The sequence below is a fragment of the Prinia subflava genome, chromosome 3 (genome assembly GCF_021018805.1).
Source record: "Prinia subflava isolate CZ2003 ecotype Zambia chromosome 3, Cam_Psub_1.2, whole genome shotgun sequence".
Taxonomy (NCBI): Eukaryota; Metazoa; Chordata; class Aves; order Passeriformes; family Cisticolidae; genus Prinia; species Prinia subflava.
In genome coordinates, this window is record NC_086249.1 from 30,995,109 (window position 1) to 31,008,567 (window position 13,459).

General features: G+C 39.5%; 1 protein-coding gene across 1 annotated transcript in view; it reads left to right on the top strand.

Moving 5' to 3' along the window:
* The window catches only part of ARHGAP42 (Rho GTPase activating protein 42), a 136,888-nt gene extending 131,714 nt beyond the window's left edge, over positions 1 to 5,174 (top strand). The window contains exons 23-24 of the mRNA XM_063394533.1: positions 4,503 to 4,582; positions 4,775 to 5,174. Of these exons, the coding sequence (XP_063250603.1) occupies positions 4,503 to 4,582; positions 4,775 to 4,863 (169 nt within the window). The 3' untranslated portion in view covers positions 4,864 to 5,174. The remainder of the gene's footprint in view (positions 1 to 4,502; positions 4,583 to 4,774) is intronic.
* The last annotated feature ends 8,285 nt before the right edge of the window (positions 5,175 to 13,459 follow it).

The following is a 13,459-nucleotide window of genomic DNA, read 5'->3' on the forward strand; positions in this document are numbered from 1 at the left end:
TCTTATAGGGCTGCTTAAGTCTGAGTACGATTTTGCAATTCAGAACAGCTATTATTTAGCTGCATTTTATGAACATGAAGACTGATTTAAATAGTAGCCTTTTTTTTCCTTTTTTTTTGTTTGGCTCTGAAGTATGTAGAAATCATGGTAATTACAACTTGATCATGCAGTAGAAAGGGCTCCTGTTTTCATAACTCTGCTAACCAATGAACATATGCAGGGCCAAGTGTAAGGCAGAGAAACTATTTTTTAAGCTGCCTGGTTTGATACCGGAAATACTTAAGACAGTGTTGGACTCTCTGCATGGGTAATTTACACTGGTAAGATGAATTTTAAGCTACTGCTTACCTGTGCATTGTAGATTGTAAGATTGTAACTTCACCCCTGCTTGAAGCACCTGTTGCCTGTTGTGGTCTTTGGTACAGATGGCAGATCCAAAGTACGTGTATGGTTTTGCAGTCTCACACTGTTTTCTGTATTCCAGCAGGTAGTTCTGCACTTGATACTTCACTGCCACAGTGATCTGGTCCTACTTAATTCCTTCTTCCATGCAGTGTTTGCAGTCATACATTCTGATTTTCTATACATATACATACAATTCTGACTTTGTATGATGCAACAGGCCTATAATGAGCGTGTGTGTGTCCTCTTTTTTAATGCATTATTTGACCTGTTTTCTCTCCTTGTGTACATGGCTATATGCTCCTGTAACACTAAAGGGTTTTTTCTAGTCAGCAAGACAAGAAACCACAGTACTTGTGTTGTGATTGGACAGGCAAGACCAAAATTTTATGCCCTGTCCAGCCTGTGCTCTCTTTTTCCAATTACAGAGTTATTTGACTTCTGTCTTCCTATTTCCTGATTTGAAGTTTATTATTCACATCAGTCTCCCTCACTGTGGTATTAAGCTACAGTGTACACTGAGACCAGTATCTATTGCTAATTTAGTATGCACTTGAAAGAGGTGAAGGAGTTTTCTTACTATTTTCACAAATACTGCAGTTAGATAAGTCAGTCAGACCAGAGGTCTGTTTATTTCAGCTTCTGCACAGAAATGCACCGACACATAATCCCTGACTCTGCATATTCTTGACTTTCATTTAGAGGTACACAGAAAGTCAAGTCTCCTGAAGTAAGAAGCTGCATTAGAAGAAGAATTTTCGTTAGAAAAAAGGGAAGGACTGGGTGACAGCAAAAGGCTGAACCTGTTAGCAGGATCTCTAGGTGACAGGCTGGGTCTTAAGTAGGAGCAGACTTGATATTTTGAAGCCCTCTAGACCCATGCTCCCTTCCCAACCATATGATCAAATATTCTTTTCCAATCATTCTTCTGTTTCTATTTTCATGCTGTATTTTGCATTTCCTAAAACACCTGGAATGCCTTGCTCAGACAAGGCCAGTGTATCTCACTCAGGCTTGGTTTTGAGTCTGCCATCTCCAGGACTCTTTACACCTTTCTTCTTCCTGTAGGAGAATATTAACTGGTGAGTCATCTGAGAGAGAGTCATATGTTTATCCTCCTTTGTTCCTCCTCTGGCTTTATCTTGCTAGACTGAAAAGTCATTAGGGCAAGAGCATAGTTTTAAAGCTTGTTTATCATTCAAAATAGTTATTATTACTATTATTATTAGAGACTCATCTATTGTTGACTGTGTGTAGTCAAGGAAAAGAATTTATGATCTGATGAGTACTGATCACTTGACTGCTAGGATATTTACCATTATGAGCTCAAGGCAACCATAATAGGAAGTAGGGAAATGGAAAATGAATTTTTCTCATCTGGCATCTACCCAGCAAGGTCATGGAAAGAAGGAACTTCTAGGAAATGTGGGTAATATTTTCTGAAGTTGCTTTTTTTTCCTGTGCCCTAAACAACATGAATCACACTCTTCTCTCGGGTTATTAGCATCATCTTAAAAGAACCATAATAGATGATGGTGATGTTATCATGTGGTTTTTAGCAGCATTTTTTCTAGGGAGAACAGCATTAACACCATCAGTAAGAATGTCCATTTTTGTAATCACAAGCGAAACAAGAACCTGCAAGCTCATTTCATGAGCAGTGCCTCCAGATGGATAGGGTTGAAGTGAGTAATAACAAATATGAGAACCTAAATAATCAAATCAAATGTGGAGGCAACAACCAGGGGCTTGAAAATTGCTCCAGAATTATGAGTAAATATTCTTAAATCTGTCACTCATTATACCATCACAGATGGGTTGTAGATAACTCTGGGGTGTACATGCTCTGCCTCAGGAGCAAGGTAGTGCAAAGAATGCTATCATTCATTAGCTTTTGAGAAACTGACTTGTGTTCCTCTATCTGTGTAAATGTGAAGTGCTGAGAACCTTTCTCCTTCCATAGGAGATAATTTTAGAGGTCTTTTCCAGCCTCAGAAATTCTGTGATAATTCTAAGACATTATAATTCTAAGACAGAATCTATGCTTTTTTCTTGTCTTTTTTTTATTTTTGAGGTAAACATACTTGGATCAGCTAAAATTTGAGGTTGAAAACAGATTAGCTTACTAGACATTAGAGAATAGAGGAGAAAATTGCATTAATTTCTTAACTTTTTCTAAGGGCAATAAAACATGTCATATTTCAAGAATGACTTAAAAAATTCTGCCTCACATTTAAATATTGCCTTAAATGTCTTTTGTCACAGTATTACTCTGGTGTCCCATTGTCAACATGGGCACCTGGTTTGATAGTCAAATTATTCAGATTTGAAATAATCCCTGTGCTTTAGTAAATTCATTACCTACTACTTTGTGTTCACTACAACTACAGCAATCTTTAAGGGTTACTCTGCTGTTTTACATGTGTAAAATCCATGATTATGCCACACTGGTGTATTGGGTTTGCATATAAGGGGTGATGCCAAGGTCAACCCACTCCGAGGGGCTGTTTTGTCATAGTGTTACTGATTTGGGTCAGGATAATTAGAACATCTGTAGTGCTCTCTGTAGACTTTGAGAAAAAATGAGATTATATAATTCTAGTTTATGTGTGACCTTCAGTAAAGTTATCTAAGCTCCCCCTGGATATACATTATGTAGATTATTATGTCTAAATTTGTACAGATTATATAGATTAATGAATCAAGACACCTGACTTGTCAAGTGTTGATGGCAAACACTTCACAACAGGAGGCATCAAGGAGTTCTTTTGGAAAAACTCTACTCAGAGCAGCCAGAGAGCAAGCTAACATTTAAGCAAAGTGAACAAACAGAGATCCAGTTCTCATCTTGTTTTAGTAAGCTGACGGGATGTAACCAGGATGACAGTACTAAGAATCAGAAATGTTTCCAGGGCCCTGAAATAAACAGCCCCCTGGATATTGTACAACTCAAAATTCCTGATCTCCTCTGGAAATCTCCTCCTGAGAATGTAACCCTTGAGGAGTCATTAGTTCTCTTAAGATGAAGGCAAAACATGTTATTTAGACCAGTCATAAGTCAGGAACAAACAGCAAAGCTTTTTATTCAGAGGAAGAAATCATCTCTGGAAAGTTCTCACTTAAAAACTTCAGAATGTGTCCATCCACTCTCATACCCTTTTGAAGGTTCAAATGAATGATGATAATGCTTATGATGTGACACTGCTAATTAATCTGTCATGCTATCTCACTATTTTGGGAGAAAGACATGATAGATTACGTGCTACTTGCATATACACACTCTCAAAAAGTATGCAGAAAATTTTAAACTGCCACAGGTCACATATTGGGTCATTGAGATAAATCCTGGCTAAAAGGAAATCTAAGCTGGCAATTCCCCATCGTATCACACAAAGGTGAAATAGTCAACAAGTTCATTCTTCTTCAGTTAATGTAGTGTGGGTTTCAAGAAATTCAGAAAAATTGGTGGCTCATGTAAAATTGTACTGAGTGTGTAAGTTAAAGTCAAGGTATTGGGTAAAGTGCAGGAATCTCAAGAGAACTCCTAATTTCCATCTTCATGTTCAAACCCTCATTTTGTACTTTGAGAATCATAGTGCCAGACCCCAAGAGGTGACTTTTTCTGTCCTCTCTCTGGGACAGAATCAGAACTCCTTTTTGCCTCATGTTTTCTTTCTAAATATTACTTTCCTCTGTAGACATGTTAACAATAGTTTCTCACAGGTCAAGTTTTCAGACATTTAATGACTTGATGATCACTTTTGAATTTGTCTCCATGCAATTCATGGCTTGATTCAACCAGTATGCTCATTTCAGTACTTATTTGAATGACAACTTCATTTTAAAAGTTCCTAATTATATTCCTGTTTAAATATCTAAGCGGGATGTCAGTCTCTTTTCTGCAATAACATGCTTGTTAACTCCAGTAAGCCTGAAGTTATTTATCTGCTACAATTCTACTCGTCTGAACTGCTGGGTAACCAGTCATTATCATGTAGCATTTGTACATCTGCTTATTCCTATACTTCCAGGTTTTAATTGCCTTTATGCCTTGTTCCTTGTTATCTCATTTATTGCAAGCCTGTATTTTTTTCTTCCAGACAAGCAAAAGCCATGTATTCCTGTAAGGCTGAGCATAGTCATGAGCTGTCTTTCCCACAGGGAGCAATATTTTCCAATGGTAAGATTTGTTTTACATTGACTTATATATTAAAAAATAACCTATAAAAAACTGAACCGTATCACAAAATGGGGGTGTAATTCCCTTTTTAGCTCTCAGGTTTTGCCCTGAATAAAGACCATGTAAATAAATATATGTAGCATGTATGGGATCTTTAACAGTGTTAAAAGTTGTGTATATGTTTTTTTGCAGTGTATCCATCAGTGGAACCAGGCTGGTTAAAGGCAACTTATGAAGGCAAAACAGGACTAGTTCCTGAGAATTATGTTGTCTTCCTCTAGTAATCTTTAGTGGACAGCAATATCTTCATGGTATCCATGGTAACAAGTAAAAAGCACTATGATTTTTATCTGACACAGATATGGGATCAGCCCCTTAGCTGAGTGGTAGATTTCCTTCAGATGCTGCAGCTGCAGGTTACAGAGCTCCCTGCCAACGGAACAGAATGTGATGAAACAGTTAACAGTTTCTGTGCTGAGGACGGTACCCTGTTTAAATAACTTCCATTGTTTGCAGAAGGTTGTTCTGTTCTTCTTTTATGGGTAAGGAACACTAGAGCAATAAAAAAAAAAAAAAAAAAAAAATTTAAAAAGTCGCTATTTAGCTGCAGATTTTCAGGTCTGAGGATGTTATTCACAGAAATGTGAAATTTAGAGGCAAAGCACTCTATGACATTTCTTGTAATCTATGGTTTTTAATATGGAAAATCGTGGACTTTTTCATAATGTAAGTACTGCTTCTATTGTGATCTGAATTCTCCCTTAGAAAACTTGATTCTAAAATTGATCCTAATCATTTCAAGTAAGAAATTACTTTCTAGTAAATCAGAAGTTGGAACTTCTGTTAGTCATTGAGTTACAATATGGTATAGAATTTATACAACTGACAATATCAGTTTATACACTGCCTGTGCAGTGAGTGCTCATTCAGAATGTGATATGTTTAATGAATGTTTCATTCAAATACTTACTAGATTTCTTTCCTACTTTCTGTATCAGCATAGATAATATTAACAACTTTTATTTCAGTGATAACCATCATCTGGAAGATATTCTCTCTGTGTCCCAGAACATCCGTAGAAAACAAGGAGATACTAGATCTGAACTGATTGGTAGTCATGTGAAGTGAGCAATGAAAAACAGCAGTATGTTTTGAAACCTGAGATAAATTGTAGCTAATTCCTTTTCCATTGCAAGTAAGACAAATGACCTGTGAACTAGCCAATTTTATAAGCTATGAATGCTAAAAGCTCCATGTAGCAATAAAATTACTTAGTGTTATTTCTCCTGACTTCTAAAATATTTGACAAAGATTCTCTCCTTCCACAGAATAAAAAATACTTACTTTTCAAGGGTGTTGTAAAGACCTATTGATTGCTCCTGGTAGGACTGAAAAGGGAAAAAAACTCTAAACAAATAAATAAAAACAAGGCAAAGAAAACCCTAAAAACCATAAGTAGCGTTCTCAGTCTGAGCGGTTTTCTTGTACACCTTGAGGGAAAACATGCATTGTTTGCTTGGCTACTTACCATTCCTGATTGAAAACCAAGACATTTAACCTCCATCTGAGCATTTCTTCAACTTCAGTGCTTCCAAGAGAATTCACTGTTTCATAGAAACATCTGGGCTTAGTTTCAATGATCTGTCAAGGCTCAGTTCTTTCTTCAGTAGCAGAAATCAACATACCAATCATCTGTTGATTTCGAAGTTGTAACTACTAACTACTTCAAGAAAGTTTAAGGAAGGACTGCTGTTAGGGCTAAAAACATCAGTAAATTTTTACCTCCTGCTTTTTTCTTTCCATAGCCTTTTTCTTGTTCAAATTGAAAAGTAAGACTCATTGCCAACACAAAGAAGCACATCAGAACATTCTTTACTTAAATGTAGTGTATGAATTCTTCAGAGCAATTGCTGGATTTCAGGCTGGTGACAGAATCCCACAGGATCTTTCTCCTCACTAATTCAAGTACTGAGTGGTGGTCAGAGAAAGAGAGAGGCTCAAAGAACATCCTTCCAAAAATGGTCTTTTCCTAGGGGCAGTCTGAGCAGGACCAGCTGCAGGCAGTTGAGGACAGACCCCATGCATTAGTGACTGAGTGACCTGAGTTCTTTCTTCACCCTAAACAGTTTCATTAATCCCAAAACGTTTCACTTCATCTTAAATCCAGACTTTATCCAGAGCAGATATGAAAGGAAGTGAAGATCTTTCCTCAGCCAGTTGAGTCTTCCTTCATTTTAAGGCAAGCCAAGTTTTCTTCATCTTAGCTATGCCTGAGCGGGCCATTGCCCTGAGAAGACCAACATGGTCTTGGTTGTGTTTCTGCTGTATTTCACAATCAAAAACTGTAGGCTGTCAAAAGGTTTGCCTCTGGTGACCTTCCCAGGAAAAGTGCTGCTGCAGGCAAAAAGGAGAAGAAAGGGAAGCAGAACTTTGAGCAGAGGCTGGTAGCCCAGCATGTCTCACACAGGCAAAAAAACGCAGTGATCAGGGGAAAAAATCCCAGCTTCTGTCTGTTGCATGAGGTCAAGTAGCAAACCTGTATTGAACATCCTTTGATGACTCCTCATATCTCTTGAGGGCAATTTAATTGTTGTGAAATTCTTGAAGAATTGTGAAATAGAAAATGTAGAAGATATTTGCTCTTACTTGCTTTGGTCTAGCCTGATGTAAAAATAAGTGGGGAAAAAAACCCTAAGCCTAGGTAATTTCACATCCTCTGTATGTGTCTCACAATTCTCCAGTACTGTGTTTTGAAAGCAGCTGATCTGAGTGCAAGCTAGAGAAGTCAAAGATGCCAAGTTCATTAACAATTTTGTAAAACTGCCAGGTTCAGTTACAGATTAAGCAAGTAGAGCCTGTGAGTGCTGAGGGAAAGGTTGTAGAAAGTCCTGGAGGAATTCCTGTGGAGGAGAGGTGTTTCATCTGTTCCATGCATTCATCTCACATTAGTCTGAAATTAGGATTGGAGAAGGCAACTTCATAAAAAACTGGATTCCATTCATGTGCTGCTCACAGAACAAATCTGTATTTTCCTCTGCAATGCTCTGCAGCTTGTTTACGGGCCCTTCTTCTAAACTAGCCATAAATAATTTTTAAGTCATTTAGCTTTAAAATGGCATTTCCATCTGAAAAAGGTTATGCCCATTCTTGCTTACAGTTAGGCACTCACTCTCCAGGAGTAGAGGTTTTCATTTTTGGAACTCTGTGGTTTTCCTTGTACAGCTTTCTGTATGATCTCACTGACGATTGTGGGTGCCCCAGCTCTTCCTTGCCTTTCATGAGGGAGTTTATCTCTACAAGAAGCTGTAGAGTGAACCAGAAAGTTGAATAAGTAGGAGTGCAAAGACTGAAGTGGGGGAAGAGGCAGCACCAAAGCTTCTCAAATGATGGTACTCTCAGGCCTGATCAAAAATCCTTTCTGACAATGTCAAAAAATCAGAAATCCATATAACATTTAAATGGAGATATAATATTTTGATAATGCCTTAACAGAAGATTAGGCATTCTGTAATAAATTAGCTCATGGTAGTGATTTACTATTCTTTATGGAAATCAGACTCACTTTACAAGCAAAGGTTAAACATTTTTTAAAGAATTGTTATTATTATCCTTCCTAAAAGGATGCAGCAGGTTTGTTCCAAATATCACTGTAGAACTCAAGGTAGATGATACATTGTTGTTGTTTGTCTTGTGGAAATAATGTCTGTACCCACAACATATAATTAGCTATGTTTTTTCTTTGTTAAACCATTTGATACATATTGCAGCACAACATGAATCAAATTAATAGTGTGAAGGACTGATATATTGTATGATAAATATGTAAAGTATATTAATATTCTATATTCACACATTCTATTAATGATGATAAAGATTACATTTTTTGTGTGTAATTCCTATGAGTTCAGTATTAAAATGTCCTTGCCATATTTTGGCATTTAGAGTTATATGTAACAAAACTGTTAAATTAAACCATAGTTATCACTTATGACCCTAACTCCCCTATAATTTTCATTGTACAATTATTCCTGGGAAAAAAAGATGCACAGATCTGCTGACCAGCGCTATTCTATGATAGTAATAGTAACTTATTTTCCTTTTATATATTTTCTGGTGCTAATCTCTATTCTTTGCCTGTATTGAATTGTAATGTGCCTTTAGGAAAGACATGTTAGGAGAGGAAAAGTTGTAAAATTCTGCAGTTCAGAATGGTAATCTCAAAAAAAAAAAAAAAGAAGCACTGTATGGTAGTAATTGGATTTTTTTTTTGTTAACTTTTCTCCCCTGGCCTATTTTCTACTTAATAAGATTGCATCAGAATAAATAATGAAACTAAAAAGCACATTGTTCTTGATATTTCTTTTCCTAAGGCAGAAGGTTGTGCAATTTTGGATTGAGCAGCAAGAAGAGAAATCCCAGTTGGGGAGCACATCCTCCAGAGTGGGATGGATCTTCTCCACTGATGGAAGTTCTCAAAGCTCTAGTGAAATAAAAGAAAGACCTTTGGCAATTTATAGTGAGGGTTTGCTGGCCAGAAGCCCCCAGAAAGGAGACAGAATATTTTGCTAATGGGATAATCTATGATCCTTTCTTTCAGCAGAGAGGCCTGGATGAATTGTTCAGTGGCCAGAGATCAAAGCCATAGGCAACCTTAGTCTCTCTTTGGCTGATCACCTGAAGATGCTGCTGCAGCTCCTGCTGAAGTGGCACTGTCGGTCAGGCTGTTTCTGTGCCCATTGGGGGGCCTCTTCTTGTGTAAGATTTTGCTTGGGCTTTGGGAGTTTGCTTTGTTTTGTTTTATTAAGGTTCTTGGTATCCAAACAGGCACTAATTCAGTCACTGAGGATCATATGGGTTCTGTAATTGTCCTGTGTGTGGCAGTGTTTAATAAGGCATCGGATTATTCTTGTTGTTTCAAGTGTAGAGCACAGTGCTGCAACCCTTGGACGCCTCAGCTGAAAGCTGGTGTGTGTCTGAGCTTTCTGCAAGTGTTTCATTGGGAGTTGGCATCAAAGCTCTGGCACTAAAGAGAGCACCATTATCTCTGCAAGAGTTTCTGTTGGAGCAAAGGGCAGAACAGCTGAACAGGGCACATGGATAATTTCAATTTTCAATCATATTTATGGCAATTTTGGAGGTATTAGAGTTTATAGGGGTTACTTTAGATACTATATGGTATTTTAATAGGAAAATATATACAATCAATAACTAATCTATTTAATAAAGTCCTACTAAATTATCTTATGGAACTCTCTGTTTATTTTGTAGTGTGGTTTCAATAATTATCTGCACTCTGTATATATCTACATGTAAATAACTAGCATGACATGCAGAAGCTGACTTTGCAGACATAATTCTATGTTGTACTTTACACTGTATTTCAAAAATTTGAAAAAATGTTGTTCAAAATAAAAATCCTTTATACACAAACTAGTTTTTTATTTGTTTTAAATTTGGGCTCTGGTTCAGCCTTTTCTTTTTTCCAAGTAATAACACTTTGGTTCCACTTCTATCCTTACCTGCATTTTAGAGTAACATTTCACCCCTGAGGATGTTTTACATAGATGGCCATGTGAATATCAGACCATAGTCTGTCATACACTGTCCTGATCATGTGGAAGTCTCCAAAGATGTGGCTTTTGAGGAAAAGAAAATTACAGCTTTAGGTGTTAGGTAGCAAGAAGCAGAGCCCTGGTATGGCAGAATCTCACTGAGGAGGTCTTTGCCTCTGGAATTCAGCAGATGGATGGGCTCATGAGAGGGCCTTCCATGGCTCCATTCCAACAGCACTGCCAGGTGGGGTGTGGCCGAGTTTCTTAGGTATCGTGGGCATGATATGCTCACAGATACCATTTGAGCTATTCCAAACTAGGCCAAACTAGGCCTCAGGCCTGGGCCTAGTAGGCCGCAAAACGTTCAGCATACGTAGTAGCAAATAAACTTATCTCCTACTAGGTATGCGTTAAGGTATGGCCACTCGCAGCATGGAGGTAATAGCACTAGATCTCCGTAGCCACTTTAATCCTAGATTGCTTACATACTTCTGTATGTTCACCGCCTATCACAATGCACCTGCTACTGTAAACTATTCAGTCTGTACTTAACCAGCCATCTCGCAGAATAAAGGGGAGTACGTGCTAGAAACCATACTGGTTAGTCTCACGTTACTCTAGTCCCCAGTCTTTCCAGAGTTCGACAACAGTGGGGGAAGCAAGAGAGTGCAGTGGCCTCTGCAGGTTCCCTTGCATGTCCTCCCCAGTGTCTCTCCAGGACTTTTTGCCTCAGTTCTTACAGCCCTTGGGCTGGAGTCACAGCTGTGCCTCAGGCAAAGGGGGCCGTGAGGAGACCTACCTTGCCTTTTCCCTGAAGGAACTCACCAGAAACTCAGGAGACTTCAACATTCCTGAAACAATCAGGCTTTGTTATGATACAGACCCAAACCCAGTGTTTCTTAAACAAGATCAAACCAGCCAGCTGTTAAACTCTTTCCCTGTTCACTGGCTTGGGCTTGGACAGTGCGGAACACTGCAGGAGGCCGGGGAGGATGGATGGATGGATGCTGCTCCCGCATCCACGGCTGCCAGCTGCCAGCTCCTGCCGCGGGCAGCCTCAGGCTGCTGGGGCTCTGCCTGCCAGCCGAGCTGGGCTGCTGCCCTGCCAGCCTCCCTGTGTGTGGGCACTGTGCCCACAGCCCTGCCCAGGGGCACATCAGAGACAGACAGGAACAACACATCAATACCGTGGCTGTAAGTAAAAGTGAGATTGTTGAGAAGCCAAGCAGCACGGACTAGATGGAGAAAGTCTTTCCCTTCCGATGCTTTCTAATAACTGCTCCACGGTGAAGCCTGTATTTCACAACTCTCCCTGCTCGAGCATTTGAGAGATGTGGACTCTACTTCCAGGAATCAAAACATCACTGCAGCCTACAGTCACCGAACTGTCTTGCACCTTGCTGAGATCCTGGTGTCCCAGGCAGGATGGAGCCAGGGAGAAGGGAAGGTTCCCCTTGGGGCCAAGGGATGCAGTTGAGCTGGCAAAGCCTCTTCTGGCTGTATTAGTTCTGCTGGAAAAGCCTGAGAAGTAGAGGGGTTGCAGCAAAGGGTGAGAGCTGAGCTGTAGCTCAGTGCCCTGCTTTAGGAGTAGAGAGCCACCCCTGAGGCGTGGTGTGGAACAATAGCAATGGAAGCTGTCACCATCACTCCCTGCAACACTGCCGTGCCATGGGGGCTTTACCTGCCCTGCCGTGCTGCTCTTTGTGCCTGTGCCTTTATCAGCACTGCCACAGCTCCCTCTGGGACCTGCGCTTGGGACTGGATTCTCCTCCACTCCTGCTGAGGGCCATGAATGTGGTAGGATTGGTAGGAGCTGCCACAGATACCCAGCTCTGCACTGTGTGTAAGCACAAGAGAAAATGGAGAATATCTGCCTTTTGATAGTTCATCAAAAATGACAGCTCGTTACTGAACTTACATTAATTACATTTACATTTTGTGTTAAAGATCTGAAATAAAATGGTTGTGTTTTCTGTTAGAGTTTTCTGCACTTTTCCACACACATGAAAGCTTCCCAGCTTTAGATCCCCTGGAGAGGTGAATGCACACTACACTGGGGTCTAGACTAAGCTCTAAAATAATTCTTATCACTCATTTTCACAGTGTCCCATTTTACTTGGCATCAAGGAATAACTAATTTTTTTTTAAAAGTTCTAGGAAAGCTATATTCTGTCTGACATGCTATATTTTGACTTTTTCAGTGAGCATTTAGATGTAAAAAGACTTAAATTGCTGTTGAATCACCACATTAACACCAAATTTAAAACTCTGAAGGGATGAGGCATCTGTGCTTACCAGAAAGGGTGAAGACACATTTCATTACTTGGTTGCATTAAAGCACCTTACAGGGCATGATTCTCATGTGCTTGGAAAAATTGTTATTTTTGGCTTTATTATTAATAAGGCTTCAGTGTCAACTCTGGAGAAAGTCATGTGTGGAATTGCTTTGGTATAGAATGTGTGCTGAGATGAGCCAGGCTGGCCACAGCCTCCTGCCTAAAGAGGAGAAACTTCAGTGATCCAAGGAAACAGCACAGGTGTAAACTGAGCAGGTGGCAAAGTCAGTTCAGGTCCCAGCTTGGAACATTTTCTCATTAGTTTGGCTTGATGCATTCCTTCAAAACCAACATTTCTAACACTGCTTATTAAACATGTTAAATAAAGTATCTGCACTTTCATCTTTTAAAATTTTATTTCATGCTCGTAAAACTTTTCCCGTGTCATTTGGATTAATTGTTGATACGGAAACAAAGTATTGAAAGATATTCTTGGCTCCTTTTGCAATGGTTGGCTTCTTTTCTATTGTATTTATGGCAACAAGCTCAAAAGCTGAACTAACCTAGAGCAAGTGCCGTTGCCAAAGATCACCGTGTGCTTTTTTAATGTAAACATGCAGGGATTCATGGGAACACTGAGTGACCTCCACAGCCGGTACAGAAAGGAGTCTTAATTCACTTGAAAGTACTTTGGTAATTGGAATACATCTTTCTGCCAGTATAATTGAGGAACTGATTAGGTAGACCCAGCACGGGTGTATTTCATGTAAAATTACTGTTAATGGCTCTTGGGTGCCCTTAGAAGGGATTAGAGTCCCATCTGAATGAAAAACCATTTAGTTTTGTTGATTGTCATTGCTTTTGTATTCCTACCAAAAAAAGAAATACCACATGCAAAGGGGAGCATGTGGCACATCTGGATTTGGGGTATTTTCAAAACAAGGACTGCAGTGCTGTGCTTTGGCTACAGCAGCAGGTGGGGGGCTGAGAGGGTGGGGGCTCAGCCCTTGGTGGGCTCGGGGCAGGGCGGGGTATGGAAGGTGCCAAAC